The sequence below is a fragment of the Prinia subflava genome, chromosome 1 (assembly GCF_021018805.1).
Source record: "Prinia subflava isolate CZ2003 ecotype Zambia chromosome 1, Cam_Psub_1.2, whole genome shotgun sequence".
NCBI lineage: Eukaryota > Metazoa > Chordata > Aves > Passeriformes > Cisticolidae > Prinia > Prinia subflava.
Genome location: NC_086247.1, coordinates 118,938,976 through 118,960,470, shown reverse-complemented (window position 1 = coordinate 118,960,470; position 21,495 = coordinate 118,938,976). Strand labels below are relative to the sequence as shown.

The following is a 21,495-nucleotide window of genomic DNA, read 5'->3' as shown; positions in this document are numbered from 1 at the left end:
TGAATTCCCTGAGCCTTGGAAAAGATGACAGATGACTGCTTGATTCAGAAGCAGATATACCCCTAGAGTACCCATTAATGGGAACGGCAGCAGGAGGTCGGTACAGGCCTGTGCTTCAAATGTTGTGGCTTTTCCTGCAGTGTGATCATCTTTTCATGGTCTTTCCTACCCTTTTTATATTATGGCTGGAAATTAATGTGACCAGATGAGGAAATCTCGGAAAGCAATGGGCAAACATGGGTCTATGTGACCTTCATTCATTTTGTGAGGCAAGAGGCATGTGCTTCTTAGTGTGAAATGAGATTTAGCCCTTAAAGTCAATGATAAACAAATAATTTGATAGACCCTTTTTTCCCTGTTATTTGCAGTGGTTCCAGCAGAACAAGGTTTAAGTGGGTGAGACTCCTCTGTTTTAAAGCTGGGAAAGGGAAAAAAGAAAGGAAAAACACATACAAAACTCTCCCCTATAAATAAACTAACCAAAAACCCACCAAGCCAAAGTGAAGACCTCCTCTTACATACCCAGGAAGGTATGTCCTGCATGTCAAATATCCAAAATCCATCCCATCACAGTCTTCAACCCCCTCATGCTTGTAGCCATCTCCGCAGTAAGCACGGCGGCATCCTAGTGAAAAATAAAGAAATACCTTCCAAGCATTTGATATGTAAAAGAGGTACAGGTAAATTCCACTTACTTTCCAGGTAAACTAAGTGGAACTAGACTTTTAGGGGGTAAGTATAAAGCAAGATATTTTGGGGGAGGCATTCTGTAAGGAGTGTCTTAGGAGGAGCAGTACCCTTCACTAAAAAGAAGGTGTTACAAATTAGCCTAATTTTTCAATGACCAGGGGAAAGAATGGATAAACGCTAAAAAAATTTGCTACAGAATCACTAATTACAGCAGCACTTATTTTAAACTTATTATTGCCATAGATAATTACCACCAAAATAAGTTAAGGGAAATATAAAATACAATTACCGTAAATGATTCAGGGAAGTCACAATCTCAAGAAAACAATCCTACGTTGTTAACTGGTTTGAAATTCACAACCTAGACCTTTATGCAATTCTGTGCAATATTTAAGTTTGTCTGCTGTGAGTTTCCACATATGAACAGAATTATGCAGCCTGTCTGTAAAAAAATAAGGTGTATAAAGGTTGCCAAAGCCATGTTTTTTCTCACTGCTGACTCCTACTGACGTGAGCATGAGTGGGACTTGTCACATTTTTTCATGGTGACTGACATGTAGGCTCCAGTAATTTGTGGGTTTGTTTGCCATTGTAGCAATTGGACTTTCGTATCTTCAGCATATTGATAATTACTTCTTAACGTGAACAAATTCATTTCATTAAAATTGTTTTGACATCTTCTGAGAGAATCCATTGGTGCTAAGCAAAGGATTGAATAGACACTCAGGAACAGGGAGTTTTATAAGAGGCTAAAGTGGGTTATTTACAAATAGAAATGATTAATCAATTGCACCAAGGATGTGTTTGTCAGAAATTGATGCTTCTAAGACTGACAAGCCTTTTTTTATAATAAAACCTTTTTATCATTTGGTTAGCCTTTTCCTTTTGGTTCAGTTACAGGAGAAGAATGGTGACAATGTGCTCATTTCTGGATAACTCAGTCATGGGTCACATCAGTGTCAGAAATCTGTGTATTGCAAGGCTTGCATTGAGGCTTTGCCCAATGCATAGCACAGAGAACACAGTGTGCCCTCAGACACAGAATGCACAATTTTGCAGGCCCTAGAACTAATGAACAGTATCTTCCCACATGATTGTTCCCCACAGTTGATTGCAAATTCTAATTTAATTGTTTTCTCATGTCTGGAAAGAGGTCAGAGATTCTGCTGTCTCTCTGGAGCACTCTGCAGTTAGGCAAGCTTAGCGGGGCTTTTATTTATATGTCTCCCTAGACTGTTGAGGCTGAACTGCCTTTGAAATCTCTTTCCTGTTGTCATTGAGAAGTTGGCTGGGATTCCTAAGTTATAAGGGGAAGTGTGGATGGAGAAACTTGAATAGGGCATGGCTGCATACCCCCCATATTCAAAGTCAGGCTGAAGAATGGAGGGCTATATAGACCAAAAATGGCATCTTTCAGTGTTGAGTGACACTGTTTTGAAATGTGAGGAAGCATCCCTTTGTTGGGAACAACAGAGCACCAAACCTATTTTGTGGAGGTGGTGTGGTGCTGGGCTCCGGGGAAGGATTCAAGATGTAAGAGTAACTGAGAGGGAGAAGTGAAGGTTGCCACAGCTGCTTCAATGCTTATATGCTCTTTGCTATGCACAATCAGCAAAATGGAAGGAAGATGGAGTAGACATGAATTAAATGTTATATAAACCTGATAGTGAAGGTAGTGGGTCGACACCTTCCCTATGCAAGTGACTAACAAAATCCAAAGTGGGGTTTCTGGACTCGGGATCTATTTTACCATAAGAAACAGCCAGCTTCAGCCCTATCCCAAAGGCTGTGCTGCACTACAAAGGTGTGCTACAGCTTTTTGACAGAGAGCTGGCAGCCCCCAGGAGAGGTGTATGTGTAAACCAGCTGCTGGATGTGGCCCCCAAAATGCAGTGGCTCTGACTCAGCAAGGATGCATGAGAAGTCCTATTGTCACCTCTGCCCTGTGCTGGTGTGTGCCACCCACATGAACAAGGAGCCTCAGTTTTCACCCTGTGGCCATTGTGCCTCCCTTTCCCAGTGCCTGTACTTGCTCCACAAACCACACAAGCTCTCCTTGTGGGATTTAGGCAGCTGTGTGCCCTGTGGCCCACTAGTGCACCTTCCCCGTAGGAAGCAGCCGCTCCTGCTGCGCTGTAACTCACTTATACAGTCGTCAGTCACCACCGCGTTGCCGTCGTCGCACTCCTCCCCATCCTGCACGATGCCATCCCCACAGGTGCCCCCATCCTCGAAGCGGTAATCCACAGGGTAGAAAGGGATGAGCTGACCAGGCAAACACAGAGGTTACTGAACCAGAGCAGCAGCCTGCACAGCAAGCGGGGAGAAGGGCTCTGAGGGGCACAACCAGGTCTTTATGTCTTGTTATTTGTTGGTCAGAGGGTTTATACAGGGTCTGTTCCAAAGTCCAGTAGACACAAGAAGGACTCTGCTTAATTTCAGCAGGACTCAGCTCCACGAAGCAGTAAGGAAATACATGAGTTTGGTTTGCAGGGTTTTAGTTCTGCAACTTTGTACCCTGGTGAGTTTTGTCTTATTTTGTATTAAATAAAAACTCTCTTTACTACCGTAATTCCCTGAGCTTTGCTTCAGTTTGTTCACCAGTGGAACCTGGTTCACAGGGAACTAAGCAAAACCCATAATACTGCTGGTTTAATTCCTCAGTAATTAAGACTCCTGTGAACAAAATTCACAGAACTATGTGCAGTTGCAGCAGTGTTCAAAAAATGAGCTTTCCCCCCATTCGCTTAATTGATTCTGTATGACACCTTAAGTACAGAAGTATGTTCTGTATTTCAAAATGAAACATACACTCACGGCTTTTCTGAGACCACAGTCATATTTTCACCTGGACTGGGAGCCATCCAAAGGTATCCTTGAAATACAAAGACCTCTGATCTCTTCTAAAAGCTAACGCATTTTCGGTGTTTAATCGGTCCAATTCCTCTTGATTATTCACCACATAAATCTGAGGCACAGAAAAAGGGGTGATTGGTAACCTTTTCAAGAAGTTTTTTGGGTTGTCACAGAATCTAGCTTGGCATATGTACCTTCAAATAGGTAAATAATATACAGAAAAATGCTTCAGTTGTTTTCAGAAAGAGAGGAGGTGAGAACCTATATCCATAGAAAGAACGGTGTTTCCTGGGCCCCTATTTAGAAGTGTACATCCTCAGGTAAAAGTCATACAAATACTGGTGCACTATCACTGCTGAGAAGAACTTCTTGATGATCAAATGGTTTGATGCTGAAACAATTGCAAAATCCAAATGGCCACAAGTGCTTTTTGTAGATTGACTATAACTTTCTAGGCATGTCTATGGCTACAAAACAAATAATGTATGGCTCAATACAACCTTCACTTAACTTTTACCTCTTCATGCTTTCTTTAGATTTAATTGGCACTAAAATGCATGTTTCTTTAAATGCATATACTATGGTCTAAAGCCAAATCTTCAATTACACTGAAAAAAAAAAAAAAAGTTTAAAATGGAAAAATTAGGACAAGCTGCTCTCTTACCCATTTCTTTAATGTCTCAGTCACTGAAATTTGATGTAAGAGGCATTAGGAAATAATCTCTTCCTTCAGCAGCTTAATCAATTTAATTGTTGTAAGATTCAAGCCATTTTTAAATTAAGAAAAAGCAAATGGAATGATTCTGAGCAAAATAGATTTAGGTCTGAGTCTGATTCTCACCAGCATAAACAGAATTGGCTCTTTTAAAAACAAGTTACCTTGAAATTTTTACATAGCAGAATATTCCCATAACCCTGGACAAAGGCCAATTTCATTAAAGAAGCATTGAATAAAAATGTCTTTATCTTGAATGAAAGAAAGCAAAGAAGGAAGCCAGCACAGGATTGTAATTGTGTTGAGGAGCTCAGGGCCCGGCCCCAGAGCTCCGGTTTCTCTTGAAATCAATAGAAAAACTATGTTGTCTCAAACCATTACAGATATCAGCCTTTTAAACTGCACAAGATTTAAAAAACGGAATGAATCTAAGCCAGTGACAGAAAAGCAGCACTTTGTTTCCCTGCCCTCCTCTGGAGGAGCTGCTGGGTGCATGGGTGATGGCACTGAGGATGTGCTGCTTTGGCAAACCACAGGACCAGGGCACAGAGCACCCTCTCTGGATCTTTTCCTTGTGCAGCTAAAGAACCCTGACAAGAGCTTTCAAGTGGCCCAAGACAGGTTTCAAAGCTGCTATGTGGGGATCTGAACAGAATAAACAACAGTGATGTTTAAGTTAAGGTGCTCCTTACACTCAAGGGAGTAAAACAAATGAGGCAGGCAGGAAAACAGGGAATGCTGCTCTGGAAGTGCCTCATTTCCAGAGCTAGGCCTTGTCTTTTTGCCATCACATTCCTGGCAACATAATGGCAGCTGGGGGCTCATAGCGATAGTGTATGGTATTTTAGATATTTACACTCATTACTATCTTTTAAGATCTGATATGAAACTCTGCCTGATGGAGAAGGAAGGTAATAAGATCTACATGTTATATTGGGAGCCTTAAAGCTTTTCCTATGAGTTCTTTGAGGATGCGAAGTATGTGATTGTTTTTTGCATGCAGTCCAGTGTGATATGCACCTTGATTGCAGCACATTCATCTCTCACCATTATGTTTTCAAAACAACAGGAGGGCTCTTTCTAACGCAGCGCAGCCAGGGATGAGCGAGCAGCTGACACAGCTGACAAGACATGAAACACACTCGTGCAGAAAGGCCGGGCTCAATGGCCCGGTTTAATGGTGGTGTGAGTGTGTCCCCTCCACACACTGTGCCAGCTTTCTGACAAGGGCACAGGCAGGGCTTTAACAAAGCTAATTGCTGCCCATTGACATCCAGAGACAACCAGACACCACACCATTTCCACTTGCATGGGTGGAGGGACTGAGCTAGGCTGGTTCACAGCAGCAAGGGAGCATCTTCATTGCTGACTAAGTGCTACACTGCACAGAATAATAAGGCAGGGCCCAGCAGAAGGAAAAGTACATAAACAGTAGCTACAAAGCCCAAGGAAATCAGTGATGAAAAATTGCAAGGTCATATTTCACCAGTGCCTTGTCCTTTGAAGTATTTTGTCCAATTTTCTCATAAAAATGCTTTCAAGCCTGGAGATGGAAATTAGCTACATAACGTGTATGTCTGCAGACTGGAGCCCAGTCTGATTCTCACGGTTTGTGGAAACTCCTGATGTTGAGGGAGTGCTTTGGGAGAAAGCTCTATTGAATATGTGAAATTCTTGATCCCAATACCCAATTCTGAAATCACTGTCTTAAAAATGCCTTGAACAAACGAGAAAGAGATGTTTATTTTACTGACCAATCTGAAATGTATTTTGATTTCATAAAATAAAAAGGACAGCTTATATGTGTACAGTAGTAGATGAAAGAGAGCATTCTCAGGCTAGAAAAACATTTCCAAACATGTGCTATCATACTGATGTTTTGGAACAGCTGCACTTCAGCACATCAATCACACAAGTTATGAGACTGAACTGTTTTGCACCAGCTGGATCTCTGAGGTTTTGGGTACTAGAAATCACACATTGCCTATATATCTTCCTATTAAATAAAAAATATTAGTGAGTACAACACCTCTCATCATAAAAACACTTAAGAACTGCTCACATCTCCTCCCAGAAAACCTGCTTACCGCGGGAACTTTTGGGTAGCTGTGTCCAAACACAGATTCCTCATATGATGGGTTACTCGTATGGTGTGGTGTTCTGCAGAGACATCTCCCTGGAGGCCCTGGAAGTCCTCTTTCTCCCTTTGGTCCTATTGCAAATTGCCCTAGAAGCAGAGTACCAGCTTGCCTTGTTATGAAGTTACGACACAACACACAAACACATCCTTAGTGGGAAAAGTACAGGCCAGGTGGATATATGTATTTATCCAGGTTTTCAGATAGGTACATCTCCCACGAAATCAGCTGGGAACTGAAGGGAGGCACTAATTCCAGTACTTCGGGAGAAAGGTGCCAGTTTTTTACCATAGTCATATTATTTCAGATTGCCTTTTGATTTTTTTCTACCAGTTTTACAGAGGAAGAGAGAGACCATTTGCTTAGAATAAATGTCAGCGTGCTTGAAGCTACAGAAATTCAGGACAGGATGAACACACAGATCACTCTACAGTGCCTATGCACCAAGTTTTGTAGAGTCAATCTCTGCATACATCCACAACACACTGGACTTCTGCCTTTGAACAACCACCTGAGCAATGCTGTTTCACAGGTTTCTATACAGCAAAAACCCAACTAAAAATACAGAAGCTTTGAAATGTTTTAATTAAACATTTAAAAAAATGCTACTTTTTGACTTTCCAACTTTGGCAAGGATGCACTGCTCTGCAGATTTAATTTATGAGCCAATATAGTCATACTGCAAGCAGTGGCATCATTACAGAAATGTCTCTTAGGATCAGAATTTATATTCTAGAGGAAAAACATTAATAACCCTGACACATAAACTTTTTGTGGATGGAATAAAGCCTTGAGAAAGTAATCCTGGCTGCCTTCCCATCAGCATGGTGAAAATTCTGCCTTCCGAAAGCTTCCAGCTAATTTACTCAAGCAAAGCGGTTTCTTAATGGGAGACATGAGATATATGAAGATTTTGAAGCTGTGCCCAGATGTTCCATTTCCACACCACCACAAGAAGATACCTCCTGTCTGCTAATGCAAGCAAGGGAAGGAAAAGGGAAAGCAAAACAGAAGGGGACATTCTGTATTGTGGGTCATGTATTGCCCTTCATGTCCATGTTTGGACCCACAAGCTGACCAGGGTTCATGTGCATGCACAGCTCTCAAGATGCACAATTATGTTATAACAAGGCTTTCCCCATGATTTCTCCAACACACACAATTGCAGTGAGTGTAATTATACAGCGTTTTTCTCCACTGCTGTTTTTTTCCCTCAACTCCTATCCCTTTCCATTCTCTTCCATTCTTCCCTTAAAGACACTGTAACTTGAATCTCATCTCATTTTCTCTTGCAGAGCTGCACAGGGTGAATATGTCCTGGCAGATTAGAAATCACAGTTTTTCACTGTAAGCCAGGCAGTGGCTCTTATCTGGAGAAGCAGGCCTTTGATGATGGAGATTACCTAGTCTCCCCAAGGCTGCCAGGTGGCTTTTTATTGTCCTCATCTACAAAAATCCCTCAGGGACCACATAGGCTTTAGTTTTGGTTTTATTTGAAACATCAGAAGCCTTAAAGTAGGCTTTAAAGTAAGATATCGAGTCTTCATAATGGAGGAGGATGGCATGACCTGCCTTCAGGAGAAATCCTCTCCTTGCCATGGATGGGGAAGCAGACAAAGCCCTGCAGCACTTTGTGCAGAGGGGCCAGTGTGTGCCTGAGGAGTCGGGGAGGCTGGGGAGCAGGGACACCCTGGGGGACGTGTCCTCATTTTGTGCTTACCTAATCCTGACGGTCCAGGGGGGCCCGGCTGGCCAACAGGACCGGGCCTGCCGGGCGGGCCCATGACACCCGCCGGTCCAATGTCCCCCTTGAGGCCCTGGAAGAGAGGTGACAGCCATTTCTGGGCTAAGCCATCAGGGACAAACAACCTTCTCCAGACAGCACTGGCTTCCCCTTTAAAAACGCCAAGACATTTGCCAGAAGAGGAATGAGCTTCATGGCCACCAGCCCAGGGAACGGGGACTCTCCTCTCCTATGTGGAGACAGAAAGGCATGCCCAGGCAGGACTTCTGATCCCAAATGGGAATGGTCATAGGGATCTGCCCTGTGAGGAGGCAGGAATCACCTGACTTCAGTCATTTGATAGCCTTTCTTTAAGGATGCCTTTCTGACCCCTGTAACTCTCTTGGAGTGAGTGCTGCTGAGAAAGAAAGGGTAAAATCACCAAGGAGTTGTGAAGGGCTTCCACAGTGACATTTCCCAGTCTTAGGGTACAGCTTTTCAGAAACTCACTAATGACTTTGATGCTCACACTATTTTCAGAATGTTTGAGTGCCTGGAGTCCTGTATTTCCTTGACTTTCAGCATGGGTATAGCTCTGATTACAGATCATCACAAGCCAAGCAAGGCCTTACAAATGCAGGTTAATGTTTAGCAATACCATGCTGAGAAATGGTGTCCCTCTGGCAGCCAGACAAGCAGGAAATGGTGCAAAATTACCTGTGGGAGAGGGGCTTGCACACAGTTAACACACAATAATCAATACTCTCTAAAATCAGCCCTAATTTGCCTCATGGGAGCATGTTTGTGCAACCATACCCTTAGGCATTTGGAAGTTTCAGCCTAGAACTGTTTGGCACCTTCTCATTTTTTGCTCCTGAATTTAATGCGGTGCCGCTTATTAAAAATAACTATATTTACCTTCCTGCTCATATACTCTCCAAGGCTTGGATTTCTCCAAGCTTTATATTTCAAAAGTGTATTACATAGTTTAAAGTTTAAATATTTGGCTTGATTTTTATGTAATAGCAAATGTTATTTAGCATAATAAAAATGATGTTTACTATGTAAGCTTTCTTTTAATGACAAAGGAGATTATTTCCTTGAAGATGGTGTAATTCCAGGTTAATGTGCTTTCAGAATCATACAATGAATGGTTGCATGTCTAATTTAGGAGTAGCAAAGCATATATAGTAATATATACTGAAATAACTATTGTTATATAATATGTTACATCCCAAGGATACATTTGAATGTCGCTTGCATCATTTCAGCAGAGATTTTGCCATGGCCTATAAAGAACTAATTGAATATTTGCTTTGTTTAATCCTATTAGGTAAGCTCTGAGCCATAAAAATATTTCAGGATTTATGTGAATGTCAGTGATGCTGATCTCTAATTACTTCTTACATTATGCAACACAGAACTAGCAGACCAGGATTTTGTAGCCCCAAATAAGACTGTGGGAATTCTCTTTCCCCTACACAACATCAATTTGACAGAGGCAAGGCAGTACCTCTCAGATCTGTACTGACTGAAAACAAGCTGTTTTCTGTGTCCCCTGCTTTGGAGGGATGATTGCTTAATGCTCTCCTTCTTAGCACTGATGGATTAAATAATAATGGCAAGGGTTGATGTTCAATGCTTTTGCCTTATCTTTCACGTGTGCCCGTGGCATTTGAAGAAGCTTTTTCCATTGACAATATCTGTATTCATGTCCTTTCTTTCAAAGCAGCATTACCTCCTTGTCATTACCTCATTCCTCCTTGTCAAGACTGCAACCCTAAACTTGGGTTTGCTTGGGGTCAGTTCCCAAGTTACAAAGCTTTGGGTGTTACCTCTTGGTCAGCAGCCCTAAGGCTGGGACTTGGGATTCCCAGCTCCTGGCCACCTTCAGGAAGAGCCTATCCCAGAGGCAGGGAGAGTTGAAGAAGTCGGTGAGCTAATCAAGACATATCTCGAAATGGAAGTGGAAGTGACACCTGCTTAATTTAGCTGCTTTTATCTAGGCATGTCAGCTGGATCAAGAGACAGGAAACGGCCCCATGCTGGTGGAAACTATCCTCTCAGCTGAACAAACAGCCTGACAACCACAGCACTTAAAGCTGGCAGCAGACCCACAGAGCCTTAAAATGCCACTCCTCGTTTTTTTCAAAGGCTGAGAGAAGAAGAAAGAACAAGTTCACAAGTTACAGAGAGAAAGCCTTTTTCATGCTGAATCAATGCTGAGGTTGTCTTCAGGGCACCAGAAAGGCGTTTGTGTACTGAGCCTTGGGACTGGAAACACCAGCCAGACTATAGTTCTTTTAGTCACACTGATTGTTGCTTTAAATTATGACATACTTATGTCACCACGTTTTTATCAATCCACTGAGTAAGGTGACAAAATGTCTAAGGTCAAATAAGGAGTGCCCGGTGTTCAAGTTGATCTGCAGGCACTGCATCTTCTCTTGCCATGTGCGATGGAAAGATATTCCACAGCACATAGGTAGGACAGATGAACAGAGGTTAAAACAAACAAACAAACAAACAAACAAACAAATAAATCAAATGTCTCAAAACCAGCGAAGAGCACACACCAGCTTTTAAACTTGTATTAATCTAGGACAAAAAATATTTCTTGTGGGTCATCTAGGAGACTTACATTGCTCATAACCTCCTTACTTGGGAAGTAAGTTTTCCTTCCTAAAACACAACTCTTCTTTTTTTCATTGGCTACTTTATCACTTCAGATATTACCTGCTCTCATCAGAGCAACAGTGAAGCAGGGATGTGCCTCTCCTTGCCATGCTGGGCACAACAAGACTGCAAATAAACTACTTCCAGCTAAACCACTACTACTGAAATGCTGTATTGGTGGAGTCAATATCCAATTTACACACAATTTCTAGCCTTTACAATTCACCTGAAACTTGGAAAATACAGCTCTGCTAGCATAATTTTGAGCTCTCTAGCTGTCATGTGGAGCTGGGACCATAGCTCTGTGTTGCTTAGGATTCAAAGGAAGCCTTCAAGATCTGCCCAAATTGTATTAAAGGAGTTCATTGCCAATCCAGGATAAAAACAACTTTTCCCATGCTGCGTGGGCAGGGAGCTGAATGCTGCAGACAAAACTCCAGCCCTAAAGCTGAGGCTTTAACTCCTGAGTAGCCTGTGCAAGCCTGTGAGGCTCCATGGTTTCTGTCTACGCCCCGTGTGACACAGCGCATGCCACGGGAGCTTAGACCACACAATCACACAGATGCCACGAGTCACGGGAAGAGGAAACACCATGGTCCTACTTGTTTGCCTCGTTTTCCAGGTCTTCCTATAGGTCCTCTGTGTCCTGGTACTCCAGACTGTCCCTTGGGGCCCATCTCTCCCTTGGTGGTTGCAGAAGGAAGGAAGCAGGAGGTAAGTACATGGTTATACCTGCCTCGTACAAGACAGCAGATGCACATTGTTTTCATCCACATGATTCCGCTAGATAATTAATTTCCTTCTTAGAAATCCAAAATTATTATAAAATATTTTAAAACAAATGTAAAGTGGAGGAAAAAAAAGCTCATACAATTTACCCACATACCCCTGAAAAATCATTTCCTAAGGAGGCCAAATGAGGTCAGGAACACACTTAGAGGCTTGGAGAGGTCAGGGCTGGGAAAGCTCTCTGACCTCGTTGCAATCTCTTGCCTTGCTGTTAAGATGCACGTGTGATGAAAATGCTCAGGGAAAGGAAGGTGAATTCACTCATCTTCTAATCTCTCTAAAAGCAACTATTAATTCCTTTTCTAATTTCAGAGACATGATTTGATTACTTCATAAAATTATCCACCTTTAGGTTTTCCATAAGCCAGAACCTGAATTTTGATTGTTTTTCAAGTACAGAATAATAATGACGTAAAAACTCGTCAGGGTTATCACTGCTATTTACAGTAATGTCATTTTGTTTCAGAGTATCAAAAATGAAATATTTATTATTTTCAAGTTAGTAAAACCCTGGTAATTAGGGCAGTTAAACAAGAGGAAGGTTATCACTAAACAAACAGTCTGGGGAAAAAATACAAACAACACCAAAGAGCTAAATCTGAGTTTCCTCTTAAGCCAAAAAGCCAAATTTAATAATGTCCAGGCAGTGCTGGTCACTGAGTCAAGCAAGACCTTCAAGGTCTTACACCCTCTGGGAAGTCCCTGAATCCACTCATTGATCCCGTCCCAGCATTTAACACAATTGCCCAGTATATCATGCCCACTTACTTTTTGTCCCAGCATTCCAGGGAAGCCTATTTCTCCCTACAAAGTCAAAGGAGAAAAATAATCAGAAAATGTATAGTGACAAAGCAGCACCTTCCTTGGAAGGAAAAAACAAGTGCCATGTGTAGCTGTTGGTCAAAAACCCCTGCACTGACTCAGCACTGCAGTAGGTAAAGATTTCTAAGCAAAATTTTACTATAAAGCTCCTTGTATGGTACCATTACTCTTCTGTCTGATCCTCTGCTGCCAGTTTCTATTTCTCTGGCAAAATCATCCTAATTGTTCTCTTGTCTACAGGCAGCTGGACAACCCCCAAAGCTGCCTCTGGGAATGGCATTTCTCCATTTGCACCAAAAGCAGTTTACCTCTCCTTTCTCAGTTGAAAGAAACCCCAAGCCATGAATCTCTCTCCTTTTTCCCCTCCCAGTGTTATCATGTCACTGGCTGACAGCATTTTGGGAAGCTGCCGTGGTTCTGGGCTGCACACCAGGAGGGGCTGGGGTGACCTCCAGGGAAACCCTCCTGTGACTCATCGATCCCCCTGAGCGCTGGGCTGGGGGCAGAGGCACATGGAGCTGCCCCACTGCCCTCCCAGCAGATGGGACCACTGCTTTCCCTCACCACTCCTGCCCTCCCTGGAAGATGCTTTCAGGTTCCTTTCTTCCATGCCCCTCCCGTTTTTCCCTGTCAGAAGTACAGTGATCCTCAGATGCACATTCCTGGCCTTCTGGAAGAGAAAATTACCGGGTCTCCTTTGACTCCTTTGTCGCCTCTCTCACCTCTGGATCCCTGAAGAGAGATAACAGGGGAACAACAGCCTCCTTACTCCCATTTCATGAAGAAGCAAAAAATATTTTTCCTATACAATGCGATAGTGTAGTCAACAGAATACAGTAATATCTTCAGAGTGAGGGATATGCTTCATCACTGATATCATAACAGAATTGATGCTAAGGACTGTAGGAAAAGAGACTCATTCTCCCCAGATAATTACTTTAAATACATGCTTTCCTGGACATAATACTTTCAGATTTGATTTTTTTCCCAAGTTGGCTTCTTTCCCCAGTTCATGTCCCACTGTAAGGTCTTAGAGTACATAGTGTCTCAGTGCCAAAGCGTGTGTCACCTAACTAAACCAGACCAACTGAAGGATTATTTTACCCATGCTGCAGATGGGAAACCTGTAAGGAATTTCACTGTAGCAGCTTGTTCATGAGGATACAGGGTGTAAAACTCATTTCTTCAGCACCCCAGCCCAAGCCACAAGACTGTGCTCCTTCTCAATGCGTGTTTTCACTTCTCAGTGGGACTTTTAGACTTCACCAAAATTCAACCTCGTTTCTACAGTTACTTTTTTTTTAATGTTTCCAAATGTTAAATTATACATTATTTTGTTGTCACACTGACCTTTTCTCCTCTAGTTCCAGGAAAACCCTAAAGGGAATGATAGATATTTTAATGCTTCTCGCTTTCAAGATCACCCAAGAAGCCGGACTTTCAAACTTTGAAGTGAAGAAAAAGAACGAAGCACAAATAATTAATTGCATCAACATGTAAAGGCAAATGAATATTTACAGCTCCTAAAATTGCACTGGAACAGAATGGTGAAATATGAATTAAAGGCAAGACAACTCAGCCAAGAAGCCATTATTAAAAAGCCAGGTAAAGCCAGCAGCTTTGATTATGCTTTGAAATTGAAACAAGTGAAACAAAATGTAACCAGAAGTAAATAAAGCATTGGATGCCACAATTAATAAACTAAAACAATTTAAACAATAATCTTTCTCTTCTGTTTTATTTGTATATTTGTTGTTTTTCCCCCCACAGAACATACTTAAATTATACTTAGGTAATCTAGTGTGATCATTAATATAAAACTGAGTTTCTCTTAAAGAAACATAAAATTAACAAAAGTGTTCAGTTCTTCTTTCCAATCCTTTATTTGAATAAACGGATTACATAATGTATTTCAACTGTCAGTACATATGCCTAGTTCTAGTAAGGGACCAAAATAATCTCCACAGTTTTATGAGGGGGGTGGAAAACTTTGCAGACATGATTTAATGCTGCAGATATGCTTAAGAACTCCATTTTTCTAGTGGGATACAGTTATATCTGAGCTTGCTTTTAAAATAGATTACAAAAGAATTTATACCAAAGCATTTTTATGAAAAGCCAAAAACATAACCAAGACCAAACAGACAACATAACCTTGCTTGATGTAGTACATATTTTTTATCTGTATTAGAAACATATATCTTGATAAATGCTTTCCAGAAAATTCATAAGAGAAGCAGCTGTCAGCAGAGCATTAGAAACCAATGTCTGAAAATGCAGTGTTTGGTTAACAAACCTTGGAGCCCATTGGTCCTCTTGTACCTGGCAATCCCATCACACCCAACTCTCCCTTTTCACCCTAAAGGGGTCAATAAAGAGAATTATTGAGTGTGGGTCTCTGATGAGGTCATGCTTCAATGTCTGACAGTTCAGTGGTTCAGGTTTTACGTCGAATAGTTAAGCCTGACCCTGGTGTAGCATTGTGGACAGGGGTCTACATTGAAGGGTTTTTTTCTGTCTGAGCCCTCACATGTTATCTTACTCTTCTATTTGCATTTTCTTGTGTGGATAACTCTTGCTTCAGTTTTCCCAGATGTTATTAGAGGACATGGAAGCAAACCACCATCAGCAGTGCATCCTTCTCTGCATGAAGGTAATTGTCTCTACCCAGCATCCCCTCCACTGAGCTGCAGAAAAGGAAGGCATTTTGCTGCATGCCTCACAGCTTGTGGAGGCATAGTGGCTGCTCTTGTTGTAGTTCTCAGGCACCATGTGCTGAACAGTCATTTGGAGGCAGTAAATCATAAAAAAGCTTTACAACCACTTCTCTGGCTGCCATCAGCTAATTATATCTAGCATGAAATACAGAGTAGACCCCCAGACATGCAGCAGTGCTATCAGCTGAATATATTTGGCTCTTACTCTCCTTTGGCTTTCACTGTCTGAGAAACAGAGAGGATTTTTCTGTTGGCTGCTACCCCTGCAGAAGTTCAGACAAGATTTGAAGGAATGAAGTTGGACAAATAGAGACTGAAAAAGTAAGGGAAGACAAGAAGACCCAGCTGAAGAAATGGCAAATATCCACAGAGATGGATATGAGTTAAAAAACCTGAAACAGTAGCTTAATGGAAATATACAGCTAGATAGGGATGCAGCAAATAGCTGTGGTGAAGAAGAATATTGGCAGCTGGTGAAGATCAGAGACGGGGAGAAAGGGAGACACAACCAACTGAAGTGATCACCGAGATCTTCTGCACTGTATTCAATGGGAACCTTCACTGACAGGCAGGAAAATGAAATTTATAAAGACCAGAAAAAAAGAAACTGTGAACCTACCTAAAGAACAGAGGAGACCAATATCAGAAGAGACAATAAAAGCAGAAGAGTCATAATCAAACAGCAAGCAGGACTTGCAGTTAAAGTATAGAAAAAAGTATTACCACTAAATATGAGGGATGCTTCTAGGAGTGTGATGAAAAAGCATAGTAATAGACTATAGACTTGACTAATGAGACACAGGAGATTAATCAAAATTAGGAAGACTACATAAATAAAATGAACACCTATACAAAGAGAAGACTGAGTGTAGGAGTTTTCTGTCTGCTTTCTCTCTTCCTTCACTAAGACTATGAAAGAAGGATTTAATTGAACCTTTTCTCTGCCCTCACTGCTCCTGCTGTGGGAAATCATAGCACACAATATGCTTGTGGGGGGAACCATTTCCCATCTCACAGTTCAAAGTGAAGGTTGACTTCTTTTAAGTGCATGCTCTCTTGCTGCTTGCCTACCTTCCCACATACTATAATATGATGTTCTTCATCTAACATGGCTGTGAAGATCTCGAAAATCTGCTTCCCAGATGTGGCTTGAATTCACAAGTCACCTTCTACTATTCTTGCAGTATCAAGAGCTAATGTTTCACATCCTCTGAGGTGGGGGCATCAAGCTTCACAGAACAAATGAAGAGTCAAAGGTTTATCAGAAAAAGCAGTTTCTAGTAAAAAAAGTTAGGCCTTGTGTGCAGTCGTTTAGCCTAATGCATCCTGGTTGAAGAAAAGCAAGTTGTCTCAAAACTCCCAGTAGAAGTTCCATAAACCACAGCTCCTATGAATAGCTGTTACACCTTTTCATAAGCCAGTACTTGCTAAAGAACTATCCTGGAGCTTTTTTAATGACAAATGCAGGTGAAGCAACCACTTCGCAGTAGCAAAGCGTGTCCTGTCATTTCTTCTGCTGTTGATTAATAAAAATAACAGGAATTGATGTTTGTTTGTATGGGAATGAACTTCAAAGATGTGATCAGCCATTCTCATGGTTTGTCATCTCTTTCCCTTGATATTGGCCTGGTATTTTCTCTCTGATCATGTGAGCTCAGTACATCTTCAGGCAAAGAGATCCTCATAAAGAATAATCATAACAATGGCAATTTGTTTAGAAACACTGATTTGTGTGATTGTGAGACATCAGTGAGTCTTCATTATATTAATTTTCAATTTCCCTTGGACATGTTTAATCCACGTAAGAAGTGCTACAGGGTCTGGACTGAAGGTGGAGTAACCTAACCCTAGACTTTGCAGAGCAGTGCGAGAAAGGGGTCAAGCACAGCGTACTTGCAGTGCTTCAGCTTCCCAGCCTCCTGCAAGCAGCTGTTTAGAGATCTCCCAAGACAGCTCTTCTGTTCAGATTGTGATGTTGGACAGTTTGTTCCATGTGAATTTTACTCTTACCTTCGGTCCCACAGGTCCAGGCCATCCTACCGGTCCTGGCATCCCAGGGACGCCCGGGGGACCTGGTCTGCCCTTGAACAGAAAACATTGATTACAATGGTTCAAAAAACACCATTCCTACACAGGTCACTGCTGCAGACAGGGGATAAAAAACCCTGGTGTACTTATATCCATACAAATCCAATTTGTGTTGAGAGCAGAACCAAATCTTTAACTAACTATTCCTGTTACTATGGTCCTTATTCTGAACATTCCTACATTGCTAGATATAATTGCTTTTTATTAACTACTATATGACCAGCAATTACTACACATGTACATACAGTTATTTCTGTTTTAATTGCTGCCTGTAAATCACTCTTTGAATATCACCTAAAATGCTGCAGATAAATGCTATTCCACTGCATTACACTGCTTGACAATACGATCTCAGAAATGTCATCATGACATTCAGGACCAAGAGTGAACTCTCATGGGCCAGACAGCTTTTTAACAAGAGTTGTACAGTTTTATATTCAACCTGAGCAACTTCTCTTTCAGAATATACTTTTTTTTTTGTCAGAAGAGTAAGTGTTGATGTACTGTGTTTAAAGTTTAGCACTTTTTTGTAGGTTAGTGTGTTACTCTCTTGAAGACATTGCTATTTTGAACCTTTGAATTTGTATTAATAATATTTTTGTTTACTGTAGGGCATTTGAAAATAGATTAAAGAAAATTACCTCTTCTGTTTATGTGTTTTATATTTATTTGAATTACTGATTGGTAGCTGGTGTCAAAATCCTTGGTATATTATTAGAAGGGTATTTCTTTTCCTAGTTAGTGACCACCCCCTGCATATCTCTTATTTCACCCTGCATTTCTGTCTTCTTTAAAGTTAATTGCATTAAATAGATGTACTTAGTGACTGAGATAACATATTCTGTTTCATCACATGTAGGGGCACATATTTTTGACGACATATCAAGGCTCATATGTCACCAAGCATAGGATTGTAGTCAGCATATTGCATTGGTGCCAGAGCTCTGCAAGGGTAATCATTAATGGTTTTGCCTCCAGGGGTATCTGGCTGAGCCTTGTTTAGACTTTGGAGGAGTAAAAAGTTTGGTTTTGCTTTGGGGATTTTTTGGTACACCATTTATAATGGCTCCCATAATCTGCTTCCCCTGTCCACACAGACACTTCAGTCAATGTCCCACTCTTTGGCTTCTCTCTGTGCTTTTAGTCAGGGAATTTGTCAAATTCAAGCCAGCTGGGGCAGCTCTCCAGCCCTGCACCCGGAGATCCCGACCATCCACTCTGGGTGCCAGTGACAGAAGCACAAACTGGCTAAACTTCAACATTAGCTCATTTTTCTTGAACTCCTGTCTGCATCCCTGTCTGGCAGGGGCTATTAAATATTAGATAAATTTCAGAGACACCTTTGTTCATACCTTTCTTCCAGGCCTGCCAATCTCCCCCTGCCAGAGAAAGGAATATGTCAGTCTTGTGGGCACCACATGAGGCACAGTGGCTCTTAAGTCTATGCATCAATGCATTTCTATTAAAAACAAACAAACAAGCAAACCCACAACCCCTCCACAAACAGACAAATAAATACCACCAAACAAAACACTATGAATATCTTTGGGCTCAAGACTGTGTTTATAGAGGTAAAATGAGAAGAATTACTGTATCAGAACTCCTTGGCTTTTCCTCTCTTCTCAGCCCTAAATCTATAGTCAACACTTTGCATAAAAAACCACACAATTAGGTGCTCATCTCCAACTATAAGGCTCTTTAGGCACCACTATGGAACAAATCTTTGTACCTTTGAAAACATAATTTCACATATAGGCCAGCTTTAATACCTGAGTTGCCCCATAAAATTCACACTGCATGGGAGAGCTCTGCTCCTCACATCCTCCCAGAGGGATAGGGAGCTCAGAGGCCTTTGGGTCAGTAAGATTGCTGACTTTTGCACCCAAGATGCTTTCTCAAAGCATACCTTAAGCAGAGGTCACAGCCACAAGAAGACATAAAATATATTTCAAGACCGAAAATGAATACAGAAAGACTAAATTTCAAATTGTAGCTTCATGCCAACTCATAGCTTTACAAATTCAAAATTAAAGCCTCCCTTCACAAGGCCCACCATTCACTAAACAGACAAAGAAAAAAGTGAACACCCTCCCCGGCTTCTTTGCTCCTCAAAAACATATCAAACTCCATAACAACCGACACTTACTTTGTCCCCTTTTGGTCCCATTATACCAGGAATTCCTTGTGGACCCTAGGGAGGAACATGAAAACTAGTATTATTAATCTGCTTTAGTGAGGTGTTTGTCTTCCATTAGCCCTTGACCCCGTATGTGTCTCCTGGGACCTGAGGTGTTGGGGTTGTGTTTGAACGTGGCCTCCAAACACCAGCTCTGTGCCACTGCTGAGCAGCAGGATGGAGAGTTGGACTGACATGGGAAGGGCAGGGGAATCTCATAAATGAGGAGAGCCTGCAAGAAAAACAAGCCTGGGCCAAATGAAGGATGAGGAGTTACCAGAGTCCTGAAGAATTAGCAACCAGGACATGGAGACACCACATCAGCTGGCAAAAGAGGTCAGCCCAAGGGGTGGTAAAGGAAGTGGCATAAAACATGTGGGATGGGCTCTGCAGGATGGGATGGGCATGGAAGGTTGCTGCCATTTCTGAATTCTGGAAATATTTCTCTCTATCAAACAAGGCCGATTCTCCTTTCAGAAGACTTCTTAATCCAGGGAGACCTTGAACATCTTTCTCAGAAAAAAGCTGCCAGAAAACAGTTCTGTCTCAGAAGGTCTTAGTTCACAGATCACCTTTTACCTCTAAATTACTAAGGAAAAGAATCCCATGAGCCTGCATCAGAGAAGCATCTGATCCACTGTAAAAATCACACACTCCAGGTTTGGATCCTGCCCACCTTACACTGTCCAAAAGGTGATCAAATTGTATATGAATAGGAGCAAAATCAACCCTCAGACACAAATTACTCCAACTATTTTAGTCAGTAGAGTTATTTTAGGTTTTCAGTAGTGAAAATCAATGCACCCGATTAGAGTCAGAACCAAATTTTATCTTATTTATTTCTTTGTACCTTAGGATACACATGGGAGGAATTACACTCAAAGTTATACCATTACAGATCTACTTCTCCTTCTTATGAAAATTTATTAAAATTCAGCTATGAGTCAACAGTATGAGATTTTGCAACTCCTCTGAAAACCATGCAAGCTACAGAAGAATTCAGAAGTAATTACTAGATGTCTCTTTGTAATGGTAGTATTTTTTGCAGGTGGCCATTGTCACAAAAGTATTTCCCAAATGGTTGTTAGTTCTAACATTGTCCCTGTACAAGGCACAGTCCTGTAATTTGTAATTAAAAATTCCAAAGCCATGTTATACCCATCCTACTGTCTGCTGTTATGACAAAACCTGCCAGCCTGCTCTATTTAAAAATGTTCTTGGAGGGATCATAGGTCATTTGGTTGCAAGATTAATATTATTTATAGCAATGGACTTTGTAGAACAATAAAATTAAAATTACTTTCTTGCAATTTAAGTCAGAGAGACTATGAAGAGGATTTCTTTTTAATGACAGTCTAGCAAATTCTGAAATAACAAGTGGGTTTTTTTCATATGAACAGCAACTCTGGATCATGGCCAAACATTCTGCAAGGCTGTTTCATAATGCAGAGAAGACTTTCCTGAAGACAGAATGAGGCAAACACTAGGCACCGCTTCTGACCTCACTTTTCCACTCTCATGAACTAAATGAATCTTCCTCATCCTGCATCTCAGCAAAGACAAAATGGCAAAACATTAAAGACAAAGTTCCTGGGGAGTTGGAGCTAGATTACTTCTAAGGTCTCTTCCAACCCAAACCATCCTATGATTCTATAAAAAGAAGACTTTGTGGCTTTCACCTTGAAACTTCCAGACTCTCCAATTATCTCCTGAAGTACTGACGTATAAATTATTAAAGCTAAGCTTTTTGCCACATAACTGAACCTTTACTTTGATGTGTTGTCCATACTTTTTAAATAGTGTCTGGGTGCTTGTTACCTTCTCAGGCTGCCAAAGCCTCAGTCACAGCTCTGCTGAGTGCAGGCCCTGAGCCATCTCTGCCACTGGCTGTATGGCAATAAACTGAGGGGCTTGAGCAAGATCATTGTCCCAAGGCACCAGGCACAGCACATGGATTGGGACTGCTTGTGCCCCAGCAGGAGCTGGAAGTGCCTCTCCACAAAAACTCTCCATTGTCTTTGGAGGGGACTGGAATGGAAAGGCAAATGGATGATCCTCTAGACAATACAGAGGTGTTCATAAAAAGCTTCCCTCTAGACTGGTCT

General features: G+C 41.5%; 1 protein-coding gene across 1 annotated transcript in view; it reads right to left on the bottom strand.

The window, feature by feature from the left end:
- Positions 1-21,495, bottom strand: part of COLQ (collagen like tail subunit of asymmetric acetylcholinesterase) — a 41,779-nt gene that overhangs the window by 4,663 nt on the left and 15,621 nt on the right. Inside the window, exons 4-16 of the mRNA XM_063420683.1 lie at positions 19,361-19,405; positions 18,567-18,593; positions 17,137-17,208; positions 14,706-14,768; positions 13,760-13,786; positions 13,097-13,141; positions 12,356-12,391; positions 11,401-11,481; positions 8,120-8,216; positions 6,349-6,488; positions 3,539-3,658; positions 2,835-2,955; positions 523-625 (exon numbers count right to left, since the gene is read on the bottom strand). Coding sequence (XP_063276753.1) covers positions 523-625; positions 2,835-2,955; positions 3,539-3,658; positions 6,349-6,488; positions 8,120-8,216; positions 11,401-11,481; positions 12,356-12,391; positions 13,097-13,141; positions 13,760-13,786; positions 14,706-14,768; positions 17,137-17,208; positions 18,567-18,593; positions 19,361-19,405 — 977 coding nt within the window. The remainder of the gene's footprint in view (positions 1-522; positions 626-2,834; positions 2,956-3,538; positions 3,659-6,348; positions 6,489-8,119; positions 8,217-11,400; positions 11,482-12,355; positions 12,392-13,096; positions 13,142-13,759; positions 13,787-14,705; positions 14,769-17,136; positions 17,209-18,566; positions 18,594-19,360; positions 19,406-21,495) is intronic.